This window comes from Vicia villosa, linkage group LG6, assembly GCF_029867415.1.
Source record: "Vicia villosa cultivar HV-30 ecotype Madison, WI linkage group LG6, Vvil1.0, whole genome shotgun sequence".
Classification (NCBI taxonomy): domain Eukaryota; kingdom Viridiplantae; phylum Streptophyta; class Magnoliopsida; order Fabales; family Fabaceae; genus Vicia; species Vicia villosa.
The window spans coordinates 3671069-3691465 of NC_081185.1; the positions used below are offsets into that span (position 1 = coordinate 3671069).

The 20397-nt window shown below is 39.1% G+C and overlaps 1 protein-coding gene across 4 annotated transcripts; it reads left to right on the plus strand.

Moving 5' to 3' along the window:
- The first annotated feature begins 1916 nt into the window (after positions 1–1916).
- LOC131608764 (probable leucine-rich repeat receptor-like protein kinase At1g35710) lies at positions 1917–13636 on the plus strand. Of its 4 annotated transcripts, none has more exons than XM_058880294.1 (4): positions 1917–2508; positions 4018–8549; positions 10058–12761; positions 13222–13636. In XM_058880294.1, exons 3-4 carry the CDS (start codon positions 10409–10411, stop codon positions 13605–13607), a joined length of 2739 nt encoding a protein of 912 aa, XP_058736277.1. In that variant the 5' UTR covers positions 1917–2508; positions 4018–8549; positions 10058–10408; the 3' UTR covers positions 13608–13636. The 4 variants fall into 4 exon arrangements, with proteins under 4 accessions (XP_058736277.1, XP_058736280.1, XP_058736279.1 ...); XM_058880297.1 differs by having other exon boundaries at positions 4018–8291; positions 8391–12761; XM_058880296.1 differs by having other exon boundaries at positions 1917–2250; positions 2350–2508; positions 4018–12761.
- The last annotated feature ends 6761 nt before the right edge of the window (positions 13637–20397 follow it).

A 20397-nucleotide genomic window follows, 5' to 3' on the forward strand; every position in this document is an offset into this window, starting at 1 on the left:
TTACCGCACTTGTTTATGTTCTGCCCAAAGAGTTAAGCGCTATGGGCTAGCATCAAACGGTGGCTGCAAATTGACTGGAGCTGGCCAGCGGATTGTTGCGGCCAATTCCTCTTGGGAGTTACCACTCTGTCGGGGAAGATGCATCGCAAAAGGGCTGCAGCTATTTGGGTGACCATATGATGGTGCATTTGGAAGGTTAGAAATAATATAATCTTCAATAATGCCGTTCTAGATTGTGATGAAATATTTTTCTCGATTCTTTGGTACTCATGGTGGTGGCTCGCAATAGAAGCTAAAGATAAAATTAGATGTAACTTTTATAAGTGGTTCAAAAATCCATCCCTTTGTTCGTAAGTCTGTTGGTTGGTAGTTTTTTCTTGTTGATTTTCAGGTTTATTTCTGCTCTCTCTTGTAAGGGTTGAGTACCCCTAGTACTCTCTTTTTAATACAAGAGTTATTTATGAAATATATATATATATATATATATATATATATATATATATATATATATATATATATATATATATATATATATATATATAATGTAAAAGAAGGGTAAATGGCTCATCAAGAGTATGTAATTAGATACCACGAGATAAACCAAAATAAAAATACAGTAAAATAAATAAAAATACCAATGATATAGATCAAGAAAAAATGAAATAAACAAACCATCGTTACTAGGATAAACCTTCAAAAAAATCCAATCCCTAAAACTCCAAGCCATAAAAAAAAAATGAGCTAGATTTCAAGTCAACAACACCACTATCAATACATCAGAGACCTAAAAAAAAACCACAAGCACAAGCACTCTCAAACAATAGTTAAAAGCATCAATACGCTATTAATTAATCTACATGATAGAGTATATGTTGCCATTAAAAAAAAACTAAAGATAAATATTATTTCATCCGTTCATTTATAATGGTAATATTTTGATTTTTTACACATATTTAAAAAGTTAATAATTATTGTTACTTTTTAAATAATAATTTTGATTTTACTTATAATATTCTTATTTATTCGTGATTCTATTTTACTTTTTTTTTCCTTCATAATAAATATTAGAGATAGATTTAACAAAATTATAAGTATTATTACTTTAAACTTTGAAAAAGGAAAGTAAAAAAGAAGAATAAAATTAAAAAAAATAAAACGACAATTAAAAGAAACTGAGGGATTATGACTTAATACATTCATCCTCCTAATTGATGAATTAGCAAAATTCATAATATTACTAGTTTTCTTAATATTTAGGATTTAGAGAAAGAGGTTAAAGGTAGTGCACTGATAGTGTAAAATAATTTTACACTGTCATCCAATTGGGATTCACCAATCAGTCATGTCACATAATTTTTTTAAAAGAGAAAATGGGTCATGCACTGACAGTGTAAAAAAATTTTACACTGTCAACCAATCACGACCATATATCCTACCAAGTCATACTGTTATTTTTAAATTACTAAGATGACATGGCAGAATGATATATTCTTATTGGATGACAGTGTAAAACTTTTTTACACTGTCAGTGCATCACCATTAAACCTTTTTTAAAAATAACAGTATGACTTGACACTTAACATGGTCGTGATTGATTGACAGTGTAAAATTATTTTACACTATCACTGTATATCCTCTTTTCTCTTAAAGAAATATATTTATTATTTAGGATCGTTAATAATAATTAAGGAGAATTATTGCATCCAGTCTAAAGCTGCGGAAAAATGTCTCCCTCGGGGTCCGCGTGCAAAGAATTCCACAAAGTGGATGGAAAAAAATTCAAATGTCTCCTTCAAAGCTTACTACTAAGAGAAAAAGATGCATTTTTTCTAGGAATGTTAGTATCAATTTTTTATATCCACAAATACTAATTACTATACTTATCTTGTAATACCCTGACTCTCTAAACCCAATAATTATCATTTAATTGGTTAAGTGATGATTAGAAGGCATATTGATATTGGATTATATTAATCTAAGAAGGATTATTAAGGAAAAGTTTCATGTGGAATGGTTAGAATCTAATGACATAGTTAGAATATGACTACATGGCATTGTTGTAAATATGAACAAGTTGCAGGATATAATGGACCTTGATCTCTATTGCATGATCATAAGGGCATGTTTGGAGGGTTAGTGTTTCTAAGTCAGATTTTTACAACTAAAGTGGAGAGAGTTTAGAAGAGAAGCTCATGGATGTCACCTTCAAGACTCATTTTCGTACACAATGGACAGCTTCCACTAAAACAGGTATAACTCTCAACTCGTAACTCCGATCGTAACGATTCCGGTCCCATTGGAAAGCTAACGAATTTCTCTTCGATTTGCACCTATGGTTCGCATTTATAGCTTCTGTTTCGAAGGAGAAATCTGACCTTGAAGTTGTGTCAGTGATGCTGAAAGTGGTACAAGAGTGGATACGGGTTTGATGAAGATGAAGTGGAACTTTGTCTATGGTGGGAGTGCAATGGCAGCAAAGAACATGATCTCAACCTCCATTTTAGCAAGGTGAGTCCTTTAGATAGAACTTGGGTAGGATTTGGGGAAAAATGCATGTCAAGGGTTTAGATTGAGATGAACATATTGCATGCTTAATTGAATGATAAAATATGTTTCCATGATGATAATGTATGCTTTGGGTGATTACAATATGTTGGAATTCGTTTATGGATTGTATGTGAAGCTGGGCATTATTTGGATAGGTTTGGCACTGGTTTAGAAGCTTTAAAATGCAGAATTTTGGGTTCTGCAGGTGAAGTAACCGGTTACTTGGATGAGGTAACCGGTTACCTGGGAGCGAAAGTGAGAAAAATGGATTCTGGGCTGAAGTAACCGGTTACTTGAAATGAAGTAACCCGTTACTCTGCATGCTGAGCAGAATTTTTAGAATTTCGAAAATTCATAACTCCCACTTCGTATATCCGTTTGGCGCGTACCATATATCGTTGGAAAGCTAGCGACGTGTACTTTCTAATTAAATAGGTCCCCAAACCAGAATTATTGATTTAATAATAGTGGAGCCCCACTTAGTAAATCAACGGATTAGCATGGGAACTTATGTCTTTACCAATTGAATAATAATTCTTATGTTAAGCAAGGCATAGTAGTTTATTGCTTATTGTGATGTGATATCCATAATTGAGAATGTTATGCCATTATGTTTTATACATGAAAATCCTGCTAACACCGTCGTTTTGGTTAAACGATCGGTATTGATTGTATTGTGTGATTGACGCTTGTTATGCGTGTGGTATGCTAGAATCGAAGTAGACCCGGGTACTAAGTTACGATTCGGACCGTGGGTCCTGGAGTTGTCCGTGGGACTGCCCTGATCATGGATCCCAGAGGCACATACCTGAACTACCGTTGCAGTGTGCTTGTGAGTGCCGTACGGGGCTTTTTACTCACTTGCTGTATACACACTCGCGTGCTCGGTATGATGGCGTTATGCGGCTAAGTAAGCCTACGCATAACAGGTAAACCATCTCTAGTGATGCCATGTAGGCTACATCATTAGGTTCCTACCCGGATGGGCTCATGCGTCGAGACGGCGTGTTGCACTTGCTGTTAACACCTCGTGCGTACAGATGGTTAATGGGACGGTGTCGCCTCTTAGGCAAGGTCATCTCGCAGCCATGTAGGCTTGTGCGAACCCATTTAATCATTCTTGCAGGGTGCTTGTGCAAGTCTCTTGACAAATAGGCATGGGTGAACCCACCGAGGGTGTGTTAGTAGCTTAGTCTAGCGGTATTAACGTACTTCTGGATTCCCCATACACGGGTATGGGTTATGGCATACGTGGTTGTTATACTATTTGTATACTTGTGATATGATGACTCCTATGGTGGACGAATCATGTGTTTGCTCCGTATTTGTACCGGATGCGAGGATAAACCCCGGATCAATGGTGGATTCGGTTTTGTTGATGCATGTACCCTGTAGAACCGAGTGGACCCATAGGATAGGAGGACTCACTGAGATTTAGTAATCTCACCCCAATCAACTTATTTTTTTCAGGTGCGGTTTAGTAGCGTTTGACAGGTAACAGGTTTGGAATGAAGACAACGAAGTGGTGATGGCTCGGAGACCTCGTCAGATCTCATCTTTCCGCTGTGCAGATCCATGAAGACACATGTTTTGTAATTGTTAATATGATTCCATGTTGTATTCATATGGATCATCTTGTATCTTAGCTTTTGTATGTACTCAATATCAATTTTAACGTTTCATGCATAATATACTAGTCAGTTATGTATGGGGTGTTACAGTTGGTATCAGAGCAGGTCGATTCTCGGCCGAGCCATGAGACATCACTAGCAATTCTTTTTCCTCCTCTCAAGTGTGTGTTGCTAGCCTGATTTTACTGATATCTCATTCAGTCGTTGAACTTGATCAACTCATCGACTGAGTGTGAGACAGTAGGATTACGGCAGAGCCGCCACGAGGACTCGAAAACCTGTAGTGTTGTGAACCCAAGTAGAAAGGATCAGTTGGGTGGTGGATTGTATATGGAATCTGGATTTATCGGACGACGTAAGTAGAAGGAATATTGGAGTTGTCAGGATTAAGGAGAGCGGTTGACACAAAGTAGTAATATCCAAATTGTCAAGGTGTGGATGGAGACAGCTAAAACCCCCAGGATTTTGATTGGACGAAGTGAAATTCTCTAAGTCTTGGTAATAGCAAGGGAAATCCAAATAGGATTGAGTAGGAGCCGTGTAAGGGAGATTCTCCGAAGGTGTTGAGCTGTGAATTAGTAGGATTCAGTACTGATGATGCTGTCGGTGTTGGGTGTGACTGATGAGCTGATAGGACAGAATAACCTTTGGAAGTAAGGACATAGAAGTCAGACCATTCTCTGATTGCGCTGGTATGGACAGTAATTGGATGGATGAAGTGTTAGATCCTGATCCAACTTGAAGTACCCTAAGCGAGAGTAGTTACCTAGTAGATGTTGGTGGAATGTATGGGTGTGGTAGCTTAAGATTGGCGAAGCTTGAATACCTTGTCGGGGAAGAGGGCATGCATTTCCATTCTCATCATTTTATATTTAAGTTCTAGAACTACGCTAGATGGAATATGAAATGATGTAGAAGCGTGAAATGCAGTGACCTAAGCTCTTGTTAGTTGTTGTTTGTCTGACCCTGAGTGAAGCCATAGAACTACGCTTGGCGTTGGGCGTTCAGGCGAGTAGGAACTAAGATCTATCTGGAACATCAGTAGGATGATCGCAGTTGAGCCGAATGTTAGGAACTATGATATTCCTATCTGGACTGAATTATCCTTGGAATCTCATGCATGCGTGGGAAGAGAGGGTACGCGTCCTGCATGGTAATCCGAAGTTGAACTTCAATCTTCGTGCTTGGCGTTTTGGCTTTCCGAGTAAGTAACCTTGGTGTGTAGCACTCTCAGTTTTTAGCATCCTGGGGAGTGTGATTCGAAGGACTTTAGGAACGATGAGCCTATTGGAAGCCTGTTCAGACACTTGTCGGTTGTGATAATAGGATACTCGTGTGGGTCATTATACGCCACTGAGGTAGTTTACCTGGATACATTGCCTCGGAGTTAGACCACCATGTTGGTACTACCAGACGGGTATAATGCCACAGTATCGCTATCGTGCACAAAGATGCGTGAGCCATCTTTTTCTGACATGTGTGGGACAAAGGTGATCTGAAGCTTAAGGTAGAATTCTGATTTGGCACTCATGAGACACATATCCAGACTCTCATAACGTATGTGGGATGAGGATCCATACGTCACGCTCGATAGTAGAAGAATAACTAGACAGGCGATGGTGTGATGGATCAAGATCCAATACTATACTTATGGAGACTCTGAGTGATCGTGATCGCATGAGTTAGTATCTGATTGTACCTTAGGGATGTTCTCGTTTCGTGGAGTGTTAAGTTGGCATTTTTCCATGAGTGTCTAGAGTGGAACTTATGTGCGGCCATGATATCCTGGTCAGCATAGTGAATGGCTATCATGTACCATTAGCGACCGGTGATGGAATATGCGAATTGTGTCCTGGACTAGTTCGATGTGTGATGTGTCTGGTAAAGTATTGCTAGATACTCTGAATGGAGAAGTGTTAATCTTGGTAAGGCATGGACATTTTGGTTTGAGAACTGCTAAGGAGTTTATAAAAGAGACGTTCGAAGTGCAAAGTGCAATTTCTTGCATTGTGGCTACACTCAGACCGTTGGAAGCACTGCAATGAAGGATGCAGCCACTGAGGAAGGCAGTTCAGTGTCTGATTCAGAGGTGGAACATACGTTAGATGACTGTGTGAATGGAGTGTGGCTATGGGAGGATCGTCATATCAGTAAGTCGCACGAGTTATCAGAGGCGATACTACGCTAAGAGAATGAAGGTGTACGGTTGGGGTAGAAGTTGTGTAAAACTGCTAGAGTTATCATGAACTGCAATATGTCGTGAAGGATTCGATATACCGGTTGAGCAACAAGATTTGTAGGAATGATAGACATAGCAGTTATACACTATGGGAATCAGTGACAAGGACGAACCTCTAAGTCTGTGAGTGTTTGGGTTTCTATGTCCTGAGGATGAAATATGTACCTAAGTTGTGGTAGATAAACTGTAGGGAATGGCAGAGTAAGTAGAAGCTTGATTCTTGAGAGTATGCAACTCTGACGAGTAGTAGTTGATGATGGACGTATATGGAGACCTGGAACGTGTTGTAATTGGACAACTGTGGATAAGGAATTATTGTGTATTAAAGGAAACTAAGTGAATTATGGATATAACGTGACTCCGAGGATTTCAAGGTGTGTGACTTGTTGGAATCAGAGTAGCGCAACGGATCAAGGAAGAATCAGATAAGTCTGAGGTAAGACTGAACGGACTATTCGTAGGATTTTATGTTGGGATTAAAGTATCTTCCTAAGGGGAAATTTTTGAAGCGACGTTTTGTTCATTCCAGTCTCTCAAGGATTACTATAAACTCATGAGGTGTTGTCAATGAACCAGCTTGGGAATATACTTCGTGGATGACATGTGGTCCAATGTTAGTAGATCATCAGTTGAGCTTGTAAGCAACAAGGGTTTGATATAGTATCGTGACCGCTGGAATACTGAAGGCTAGTAAGGACATTCAGTTGGCACAAGTTCTTTATGGTTAAGCCTTGTGCACTATGATCATGCAGGAAGACTTGGACAATGGTTACAGGTCAGCTGTGGAATTTCACTTCTCATCAGTAGAATCTTGTGTGAAGTTGATAGATGTCAAGGCTATAGTTGCAAGATGTTACAACTTCGTGGTTTGCGGTGACAGTTGTTATGTCTAAACTGGAGTAAGGGTTAAAGTAAGAAGAATCAGTTGTATAAGTAAAGGTAAACTTGGGACAACCATCCTAACACCTTGGAAACCAGAAGTTAGGACCAAGAAAATTGGCTAATGCCTAACATCATCGTATGGACTTCTGTGGAGAATAATTTGGAGTGCCGTCATAGAAAGGAATATTGTGGCAAGAATGCTTGGATGGGAAGTAATTCAAGGAGCCTGAGTGAATCAGTAAGTTTGTTGGACAAGAGTGAGCACAACAGAGTTTGTATAGCAGATATCCAACATGAGTGGATTATCAGAGTTTTTGAAGTTTTGGAGATTCAGTGCAGAGTAGTGAAAGTCAAGGACCCTGGAAGAATCTTTTCTTAGGTATGTCAAGACGAAGTATCTGAAGAGACGTGTTACTTGATGGTTAAGGTTTCTAATCATGTATAGCGGGATGCAAGTATTTTGGCAGATTACGTTTCCTCGTACCGAATGATCCTCAGACAGAGTAGTGAGATTATCTAAGGACGAATGTGAGTAACATCCTTTCCCCTGATTGGAGAGATACGAAGGGTTGGTTTTCGTGATGAACGGAAGGAATTCGAGGACGAATTCTATTTAAGGGGGGGAGAATGTAATACCCTGACTCTCTAAACCCAATAATTATCATTTAATTGGTTAAGTGATGATTAGAAGGCATATTGATATTGGATTATATTAATCTAAGAAGGATTATTAAGGAAAAGTTTCATGTGGAATGGTTAGAATCTAATGACATAGTTAGAATATGACTACATGGCATTGTTGTAAATATGAACAAGTTGCAGGATATAATGGACCTTGATCTCTATTGCATGATCATAAGGGCATGTTTGGAGGGTTAGTGTTTCTAAGTCAGATTTTTACAACTAAAGTGGAGAGAGTTTAGAAGAGAAGCTCATGGATGTCACCTTCAAGACTCATTTTCGTACACAATGGACAGCTTCCACTAAAACAGGTATAACTCTCAACTCGTAACTCCGATCGTAACGATTCCGGTCCCATTGGAAAGCTAACGAATTTCTCTTCGATTTGCACCTATGGTTCGCATTTATAGCTTCTGTTTCGAAGGAGAAATCTGACCTTGAAGTTGTGTCAGTGATGCTGAAAGTGGTACAAGAGTGGATACGGGTTTGATGAAGATGAAGTGGAACTTTGTCTATGGTGGGAGTGCAATGGCAGCAAAGAACATGATCTCAACCTCCATTTTAGCAAGGTGAGTCCTTTAGATAGAACTTGGGTAGGATTTGGGGAAAAATGCATGTCAAGGGTTTAGATTGAGATGAACATATTGCATGCTTAATTGAATGATAAAATATGTTTCCATGATGATAATGTATGCTTTGGGTGATTACAATATGTTGGAATTCGTTTATGGATTGTATGTGAAGCTGGGCATTATTTGGATAGGTTTGGCACTGGTTTAGAAGCTTTAAAATGCAGAATTTTGGGTTCTGCAGGTGAAGTAACCGGTTACTTGGATGAGGTAACCGGTTACCTGGGAGCGAAAGTGAGAAAAATGGATTCTGGGCTGAAGTAACCGGTTACTTGAAATGAAGTAACCCGTTACTCTGCATGCTGAGCAGAATTTTTAGAATTTCGAAAATTCATAACTCCCACTTCGTATATCCGTTTGGCGCGTACCATATATCGTTGGAAAGCTAGCGACGTGTACTTTCTAATTAAATAGGTCCCCAAACCAGAATTATTGATTTAATAATAGTGGAGCCCCACTTAGTAAATCAACGGATTAGCATGGGAACTTATGTCTTTACCAATTGAATAATAATTCTTATGTTAAGCAAGGCATAGTAGTTTATTGCTTATTGTGATGTGATATCCATAATTGAGAATGTTATGCCATTATGTTTTATACATGAAAATCCTGCTAACACCGTCGTTTTGGTTAAACGATCGGTATTGATTGTATTGTGTGATTGACGCTTGTTATGCGTGTGGTATGCTAGAATCGAAGTAGACCCGGTACTAAGTTACGATTCGGACCGTGGGTCCTGGAGTTGTCCGTGGGACTGCCCTGATCATGGATCCCAGAGGCACATACCTGAACTACCGTTGCAGTGTGCTTGTGAGTGCCGTACGGGGCTTTTTACTCACTTGCTGTATACACACTCGCGTGCTCGGTATGATGGCGTTATGCGGCTAAGTAAGCCTACGCATAACAGGTAAACCATCTCTAGTGATGCCATGTAGGCTACATCATTAGGTTCCTACCCGGATGGGCTCATGCGTCGAGACGGCGTGTTGCACTTGCTGTTAACACCTCGTGCGTACAGATGGTTAATGGGACGGTGTCGCCTCTTAGGCAAGGTCATCTCGCAGCCATGTAGGCTTGTGCGAACCCATTTAATCATTCTTGCAGGGTGCTTGTGCAAGTCTCTTGACAAATAGGCATGGGTGAACCCACCGAGGGTGTGTTAGTAGCTTAGTCTAGCGGTATTAACGTACTTCTGGATTCCCCATACACGGGTATGGGTTATGGCATACGTGGTTGTTATACTATTTGTATACTTGTGATATGATGACTCCTATGGTGGACGAATCATGTGTTTGCTCCGTATTTGTACCGGATGCGAGGATAAACCCCGGATCAATGGTGGATTCGGTTTTGTTGATGCATGTACCCTGTAGAACCGAGTGGACCCATAGGATAGGAGGACTCACTGAGATTTAGTAATCTCACCCCAATCAACTTATTTTTTTCAGGTGCGGTTTAGTAGCGTTTGACAGGTAACAGGTTTGGAATGAAGACAACGAAGTGGTGATGGCTCGGAGACCTCGTCAGATCTCATCTTTCCGCTGTGCAGATCCATGAAGACACATGTTTTGTAATTGTTAATATGATTCCATGTTGTATTCATATGGATCATCTTGTATCTTAGCTTTTGTATGTACTCAATATCAATTTTAACGTTTCATGCATAATATACTAGTCAGTTATGTATGGGGTGTTACATATCTTATGCTTATGCCGTGAGATATACGTAGCCCAATCAAATATCAAAATATCAAATAGTAATGAACTTGCGAGTGAGAATATAAGAGGGGCCAAAGAGCATGCTAGTCACACACAACATTGTATGCAATTCATTACATCTCAAAATAATGAACTTCAAATATTCTTTACTTTATAATTTCTGTGGTCTGAAAATGTGGATGGTCATTCTTCTTGCAATAAGTATTGGAATTGAATCTGCCACTCCAACATCTCAACTTCAGATGGAAGCAAATGCCATATTGAAGAGTGGATGGTGGAACACGTCTGAGGCACAATTTAATATCTCAAGATGTTGTGATTGGCCCGATATATCTTGCAATAAGGATGGAAGCATATATGAAATCAACATAACAAGTATTAGTATTTATGATTTTTCCGCACTCAACCTATCTGTTTTCCACAATTTAGAAAGCCTTGTTTTAAGATCAATTGGACTGATAGGAGTTGTTCCAAAAGAAATTGGTCTCCTCTCCAAGCTCACTCTTCTTGATTTGTCCTCAAATGGTCTTGGAGGTGAGATCCCTCCTTTACTAGGAAATCTTACAAAACTCACTCATCTTGATTTGTCCTCAAATATTCTTGGAGGTGAGATCCCTCCTTCATTAGGAAATCTCACAAAACTCACTCATCTTTATCTGTTCTCAAATTCTCTTGTAGGTGAGATCCCTCCTTCACTAGGAAATCTCACAAAACTCACTCTTCTTGATTTGTCTTCTAATAATCTAAAAGGTGAATTGCCTCCTTCACTAGGAAATCTCACAAAACTCACTCTTCTTTACTTGTTCTCAAATGCTCTTGGAGGTGAGATCCCTCCTTCACTAGGAAATCTCACAAAACTCACTCTTCTTTACTTGTTCTCAAATGCTCTTGGAGGTGAGATCTCTCCTTCACTAGGAAATCTCACAAAACTCACTCATCTTGATTTGTCCTCAAATGTTCTTGGAGGTGAGATCCCTCCTTCACTAGGAAATCTTACAAAACTCACTCATCTTGATTTGTCCTCAAATGTTCTTGGAGGTGAGATCCCTCCTTATCTAGGAAACCTTAGACGATTAATCTACTTAGATATCTCTAACAACAACATTCAAGGTTTCATTCCTCATGAGTTGGGCTTCCTGAACAATCTCGCAAGATTAGATCTATCTTACAATAGACTAAATGGAAACTTGCCTCTTTCCCTTACAAATCTCACCAAATTAGAATACATTGACATCTCTAACAATTTTCTTAATGGTTCTCTCCCATCTAACTTGGGTCAATTATCCAAATTGAGAGTGTTACAGCTAAGTACAAACTTCATTTATGGGGCCATTCCTATGTCAGTAACAAATCTCTCACACTTAGAAAACCTTAACATTTCCCACAACTTACTCTTTGGTACCCTTCCTTCCAAGTTTTTTCAAATGGCAAGTTATAAAACTTTCGTAATAAACCTCAGTCACAATTTTATTAGTGGTGAAATCCCATCTCCGTATGGAACTTTTCAACACCTTTACCTCAACAATAACAATTTAACTGGATTAATTCCGCAATCTCTCTGTAATGTCGGTTATGTGGATATTTCCTACAATTGTATCAATGATCTCATTCTATCTTGTACTAACATCTATACGAGGAACAAGGATGAATGTATCGACATTTCTTTTAGACAATTCCAACCTTGGTCACCTCATAAGAGAAATAATAAAGAAAGGCACAGTGTTGTCATAGGTGTTTCAATCTTTATTATTCTAATTCTAGCATTATCACTCCTTGTATGCTTGAAACTTCGTCATAGTTCTATAAAAAACAATCATGGAATTACAATGAAAACAAAGAATGGAGATTTGTTTTGTATATTGAATTACGACGGAAAAATTGCATATGATGACATTATTAAAGCAACCGAAGACTTTGATATAAGATATTGCATTGGAACAGGAGCATATGGAAGTGTTTATAAGACACAATTACCATGTGGTAAAGTTGTTGCCTTAAAGAAACTTCACGGATACGAAGCAGAGATTCCATCTTTTGATGAGAGTTTTAGAAACGAAGTGAAAATATTATCCGAAATAAAACATCGACATATTGTGAAACTTTATGGTTTCTGCTTGCACAAAAGAGTTATGTTTTTGATATATCAGTACATGGAGAGAGGAAGTTTGTTTTCTATCTTGTATGATGATGCAGAAGCCATGGAATTCAATTGGAGAAAGAGGGTTAGCTTTGTTAAAGGAGTCGCATTTGGTTTGTCATATCTTCATCATGATTGCCCAACTCCTATAGTGCATAGAGACGTATCTAGTGGCAACATCTTAGTAAACTCCGAGTGGGAGCCAAGTGTGGCTGACTTTGGAACAGCTAGACTTCTTCAATATGAATCATCCAATCGAACGATAGTTGCTGGAACTATTGGATATATCGCTCCAGGTAAATTATTCATTGCACTTTTCTTTCTTCTTTTTTTTAGTGTTTTTTATTTACTTTTTAATGATACGCAATATGCATATTCATAATACACAAATATTACATGATCATTGATTTTTAATGTTATATTCGTAAAAATGTATATAAGCTCTCTTAGAAAAAAACAAAAATAAATTTAGTTTTAAATTATTAAATATAATTTCTTAATTAAATTACTATTCATTTTTAGTAATTGAAGAGTATATTATAGTAATAAATTATATAATCTTTTATATCATGCAAGATCAAAATTTGACAATTGCATATTGCATACACATAGTGAAATAATAGTCGTTATCAAACTGATACATTAAATACAGTGTCTTAATATTTTCTTTAAATGTGGAAGAAAACGATAAAGTAGCAAATTTTAAGTATTTTCTTTACATCCTGTAATATGACCATATTGATTTGATTAATGCAGAACTTGCCTATACTATGGTTGTCAATGAAAAATGTGATGTATATAGTTTTGGTGTAGTTGCACTTGAAACTTTAGTGGGACGACACCCTGAAGATATTTTGTCATTACTTCAATCTACATCAATACAAGGTATCAAATTATGTGAAGTATTAGACAAACGTCTCTCACTTCCCAACAATGACATAGTTTTACGTGACATAATTCGTGTTGCCGCAATTGCATTTGCCTGCTTAAATCTCAATCCTTCTTTACGACCAACAATGAAAAGTGTCTCGCAAAGTTTTGTCATTGAGCTTCCACCATTGAACATTCCTTTGAGTGGAATTTCGCTGCAACAACTCATGAGTCAAGAACTTCAAGCTTTATTTCATATTGTGAATCTTTGAAAGAAAAACTTTGGAATAAATTAAGTTGAGTGACTTATAACTTAATGAAATCATTGTTAATATTTATTTGTATATGTTGTTGCTAGAAAATAATACTAAAATGTTCTGTTCAGACATCTCAAATATGAGTAATGTCATTTTGACATCACACGTTACACCTATACTATATTTATTATTTATAAATACGGTGACCAATATTTTTTTAAATAAAATAATAATATTTTATAAAAAATATTTTTATTTTTAAAACATGATTTAAAATAAATATAAGTTTTGTCACTAACAAATTTTATTATTGCATTAACTACAAAAATAATTGTTATTAACCACATATTTTATTTAGAACTCATTAATCAAGTTGACTAGTTCATTCACCAATAAAATACATAACATTAACTAAATTATAAGAAAAAAAATTAAATAACTAGGTTTAATAAAAAAAATACAAAAAAAACCATGTTTTCGGGGTATTTACCAAACTGTCTAGGTTTGGGAGTGGATGCGCCAAATAAAATGGCGCATTCATGTGTTGCAAGCCAAACCATTTGGCGCAAACACACAAAAAATTAGGGCAAATATTTCTAGCCATTTCAAATGGCGCATGAGTTAGCCATCCCACACATAGGCGCCATTTCATATGGCTCCTATGTGTTGGGTTATTTTTTTTTATAAAAAAAAACCCCTTTGTGTATTTTCGCGCACCGTTTTTGATTCCGGTCTTTTATTTTCGTAAAAACGTCTGATAAATCGAGTTCGTAAAATTTTTACTAACCCTAAATAATGTTTGTGTTGTCGATTTCGGTTTTTCACTAAAGCACAATTTATTGATGAAAGACTGAGGAAAGGTTACAAGAGGTGGTACGCGAAACTGTTACATGGTCGTAAAAAAAAATACAGAGTTGATTAAACTTGCGACGAGGTTGAGCCACGACTAGGGCATCTTTTTCTATTATGCCCCACCTGACGACAAATGCTGCATTTTCGTTCCATTTTGTCGTGGACGTCCATTTCGGTTCTAATCCGTGTACTATGTGGACAACCCTTTTTCTTTCGCCGCATTGCGTCGTTATGCCAAACTACCTCTCCATCATACTCAGGCCAGTAATCCTCCTTGGCTACCACTGGAAACGCAGCACTGTAAACTCGGAGCAATGTCTGAGTCTTGTAAATTGGAGACAGTAGTGATTTTGCGTCGCGGTGCGCATACGCACATGCAGCTATGACGTGTGAGCAAGGCATACGAAAAGCTTGAAACCTTCCCCAGTCGCACCAATCTTCGTCTAGAAGAACCCTATATTGTTGTATTGGCAAACCCTCATTGTGGTCAATTGTTTCGTGCACACTGAACGTGCGATTGAATCGGTCGAAAGAAGTGACTTGATGAGTGTTTGCTTTTGCCGATTGCTGTTGCATAAATTTCATGCAACTATCACTTAATAGTTGACCAGATTTCCTAACATCACCCCATTTCCTGCCTCTCGTTGAGAAGAGTGAAGCCATCCTAAAGTAGGTAGCCTCCACTAGTGCTGTGATTGGAAGGTTACGAATGCCTTTGAAAACGCCATTCATGGATTCCACGAGATTTGTCGTCATATGGCCCCATCGCACGCCTTTGTCGTAAGCCCTTGTCCATTTCTCCCTAGAAAGGTTATCTACCAAACTACCTGCCTCTGGATTTGTCATTACAATCTCACTCCGATAATGCTGGAATGTGGGTTGGGTCAATGCATAACCAGCATTGACCAGGGCCTTTCTTAGATGTCTGTCCTTGATCTCCCGCATGAAGTTCTGGGCGATGTGGCGAATACAATAGACGTGTTTTGATGGGGGGTCATGCCATCCATTTGCTGGATTATTATAAGCACTCTCTATGGAAGCGTGCCTATCAGAGATTAAACAGATGTCAGGCTGAGGAGCAACATGTTCTCGGAGGTTCCTTAGAAAGAAACTCCAAGCCGCCGCAGTTTCACCTTCGACGATTGCGAACGCCACTGGAAATATGTTGTTGTTCCCGTCTTGTGCAACCGCCTTGAGCATGGTTCCTTTGTATTTTCCGTATAACCATGTCCCATCAATTTGAAGTATGGGTTTACAATGTGCAAACCCTCGTACGCAAGGTTTGAACGCCCAAAAAAGCCGATGGAATATTCCGTTTCCTTGGAGGGGTTTCCATCCGGGGCATGCGCGGGCAGTGTCTCTAGAATAGTAACAGTGCCAGGTGCGTAACTATTTAGCGCATTGAGGTATCGGGGAAGAATTTTTTATGACTCCTCCCAGTTGCCGTAGACTGTCTCAATTGCCTTTGTTTTTGCAACCCACGCCTTTCTGTAAGATGGAGTGTAGTTGAAGGTTGTAACGATATGCGAAATAATATTTTTGACCTTCAGAGACGGATCAGAGCTTATTAGAGGCAAGATCTCCTGACAGATGAGATCGGAACTGAGTTTCGTATGATCCTGGGAAGTGTTAGGGTTGACACACGTGTGTTGCTGCGTAATCGACCCTATTTTCCATGCCTTACTTCTCTTCCTATAAGAAGCCAACAGTCTGAACCCACACTCTGGATTTTTACAAGTGATTACATACTCTCACAATAATCCTTTTGCTATCAAATTCCAAATTTTCATACTTCAACCATGTCTCTCCTAACAATGGGTGATACACACCGAGGAACCCCCGAGAACATCGCTACCTTTGTAAGTATTTTAGTATTACGTTAATAACATGCAACTGTCTGTGATTAAATAACTGAATACTTATGCATACATAATTATTTTCAGAACGCTCAACGTTTCTGGACTCGTAGTCACTCGACCATCTCTACGGACGACCGCATAAGACCCTACTTGGACCTTGCTGGTTTCGGACCGATTAGCACCATCGCTGAGTCTTCTATTGATCACAAATTTGTTCTGGCATTGCTAGAATGCTGGAGGTCGGAGACACACACTTTCCATCTTCCAACAGGGGAGTGCACCATCACCCTGGAGGATGTTCATATGTTACTAGGTCTTCCAATTGACGGGAAGGCAATTAATGGCTGTGTAATGCAGGCAAATTCCCTATGCTTTCAGGCAATTGGCATAGACTTGATAGAGGGCCAGGTTGGAGCTAGGGACAGGGGGTTAACCTCAAGAGGTTAAGGGTTTATTATGATAATTTTCATTTGAATGATGCGTCTCCCCAAGAGACCATACTTCAAAAAACCAGGTGCTACCTACTCTTGCTAATTGGAAACGTTTTGTTTCCAGATAGTACTTGTAATACTGTTAATTTTATGTATCTCCGTTTATTAATGGATTTTACTAGAGTTGGTCTATATAGCTGGGGTCTGCAGTGCTTGCGACCGTGTACCAATCCCTGTGCAACAACTCAAAAAAGGATTCTTGCACATTCTATGGATGCGCTCTGTTGGTGCAGGTGTGGGGGTGGTGGAGGATGCCTATACTGGCCCCGGTTAACAATGGCAGTTGGACCTTTCCGTATGCACTGAGGTAAATTTTTAATATACCATTTTTTCATGCACAATTAGTGGATTACTGTCTACTCTACTCTAACTAAATCATTTAATTTACATTTTAGATTTTGGGTGAAAAAAATGGACTTCAGATTAAATCCGCGGTCGAACATCACGATGTACCGCCAGTTGATTGATCACCTAGGACCCCATCAGGTATTATCTCTAAGCTTTTACTCTTTTATAAGTGTATTTTTTTTAATACTTTCCCGAACTAATGTATAACTCTTATGCATGCAGTTTATATGGATACCGAATCTCAATTCCAACCATGAGCCTAGAGCTGCAGATGTGGAAATTTGGACTACAAGATGCTGCCTAATCCGGTACAACATAATCGAAATGCATCACAGTGACCGGGTGATGCTGCAGTTCGGAATGCGTCAGGGTATACCTGACCCTCTAGTTGACTTGGGACAGTGGCACCTCAAACGATTCAACCATCAGTGGACTCACCAAAACTGGAAGGATTTCGCAGCCGAATGGCGCCAAATGTGGAAGAACCGTCGCCAATATGTCCTCAACTTCCCCGTCAGTGATCGTGAGATGAAACCGTCCGCCGAGTACATGAGTTGGTATCGTGCAAATACAACCCCCAACTTGTTTATTGCAGCACCGTTCTACTTAATCGACCCCCGTGCACACAACTACATCCTACCCCAACAACAACCTGAACAAGAAGAAGAAGAAGAACAACAACAACAACAACGACAACAGCAACGGCAACAACAACGGCAACAACAACGACAACAACTACAACAACGACAAATGCAGCAGCAACGAAAATTAGGAGAACCAGAACAAGATCCGTACACCTACCAACAACAAAATCTATTCAATACTCCATCCCGTTCTGCCCGGAACTACCGATAACAAAATCAGTTCCAATCACAGTCTCAGCCTTTTCCAGAAGCTGAAGACCAACATCATTCCGCTGCCCAATATCGGACCCAATCACAACCATTTGGATTTTCTTCATTTGCAGGGTCCTCAAGATCGTTCGGCCAAAACCTTACTCCCGGTTCGTCAAGCCTACATCTAAGTCCCGACGATGGTCCTCATGAAGATTCCTCTCACCGTGGCACCCCTTTCGGCTATGCAACACCGTCTAACCAATTCGGCTTTAATCAAGGTAGTTCTAGTGCTGCTGGGTGCTACCAACCGGAAATCGTTCCCCTGTCCACTCCCCAACCACAATTTAACGCTTATGAGGGCTTGGGTAACCGACTCTACAACAGTCGATTTCCGGAAAATTATGGTGGCGTGGATGAATTCATAGATAGCGACCAACAGAACAACCCGCTTCCAGCCCCGGTTACACAGACCCAGCAAGAAGCACGAAGGGATAGGGGTAGGGTAGGGAAAGGGGTGGTGCTAATCTTCGCGGCGGCATGAACGATCGCGGTAAACGGGTGATAAACATACCGTCGTGCGGAACAGATGGATATCTTGGTGATGGAAGCCATTGAGCATTTTGTTGTGTTTTCTTTAGATAATTGTGTGGATGTATCGGTTTCTTTAGTCAATTGTGTCGATGTATCGTTTTCTTTGGGCAATTGTGTCAATGTTTCGTTTTCGATTATCAAATGCAAATTTACATTTTGTGCACTAAATTATCAAAACTCAAAAAATAATTTGAAAATTAATATATATATATATATATATATATATATATATATATATATATAAACTTCACTAATAAAAAAATTGAAAAAAAAATTAAAAAAAAATTGCCTAACACTAAGGCGCCATTTGGTTTGGCTATTAGGGCAAAAATGCAACCCTAATGCGCCATTCCATTTGGCGCAAACACCCCTAATTTTGGTGTTAGCCAAATGGTTTGGCGTATACACCTAAACTTACAACTTATACGCCATTTTGAATGGCGCATCTGTAACACCCCTCTAATTAACCCGCGGCAATTAAACAAATTATTAAATCAGAGTAACATGTAGAGAGGTATCACAATTCAAAATAACAAAATACACGTCACATAAGTCATGCATCATTGGAACACCTGAAAATCATAACTCATTATCCAAACCATGTTCTACGCAGCGGAAAAATACATCATCAAGTCTACATTATTACTAAATGTATCAGACTTCAACCAAAACAGATAAATATAGAGTTACAATCAAAACTACAAACAAACGTTCCCAGTGTTACAACTACCAGAGCATGACACCTGACGCTAACTAAAAACACTGACTCATGAGCTAATCCTCATCGAGTCGATCAGCCGCTATCCTCAATCTGAAAATGACAACATGTAAGGGTGAGTCTCGTCATAATTAACAAATGTTATAAGGTTATAAAGCAATAACACGTCACAGTTGCATCATTCACCCAATTGTTTCATAAACAGACAATCAAAACAAAACAAATAACAACCAACGCATCATCAGCATTTACAACACTGGAATACCTCCAATCATGTCATAAATCATGCATATGAATGAACTGACACTATGCATGTGGTACCAACGTCATCCAATGGGAATAACCCATGACCGATCTATCATCATCCAGATACGGCCCTGCCAGCACAGATTCCACACAATGGGAATCATGCCCTTCACTGATCCAACACATCCCTTATGGATACAGTATCAACAATGCACATGAATGAATGCAACATATATAACATACTTATATCATTATCATCATCATCCTCAATAATCATCATCATCATTCGAGTATGTTCATATATATTAACATCATTCAACCACAATTCTATCATCATCATGTCGAAAACATGCACATATTTGCTACAATCACCATCATCATCAAGAAATGGCAACATATATTATCATCATTCTAAAACCAGTCATATCATCATCACATAGCTCGTATATTAAGGTTCATTTAACCCAAGACGGCGCAACAAATGAACCAACGATTAGAAAGTTATGCCTCTTTGAACTTTCTTAAAATATCACAAAACATCAACAGCACGCGGCGCCATCACACATTCGCGGCGCTGAACGAATCGAAACAACGCCTTCGCGGCGCGGCCACATGTTCGCGGCGCGGAACAAATCGGAACAACGCCTTCGCGGCGCGGTCACCTGTTCGCGGCGCGTACTGAACGTAACAAAACTTCCTGACCTTCTGCCTTCAGGTTCGCGGCGCCTCCCCTCTGTACGCGGCGCGAACCGCGATTCTGAAAACCCCAATCTGCAGAAAAGACAGTATTCCATGTATCCCAAAACACCCCAACACATACCAGTGCGAACATGAAGAAATAGAATGCACAAACAACACAGATTA

What these genes read in the sequence shown, in the direction of transcription:
- LOC131608764 (XM_058880293.1), top strand. Translation starts at nt 10,409, where the DNA reads ATGCTAGTCACACACAACATTGTATGCAATTCATTACATCTCAAAATA. An exon ending in TATTGGATATATCGCTCCAG is followed by an intron (nt 12,762 to 13,221) that starts GTAAATTATTCA and finishes TGATTAATGCAG; the next exon opens with AACTTGCCTATACTATGGTT.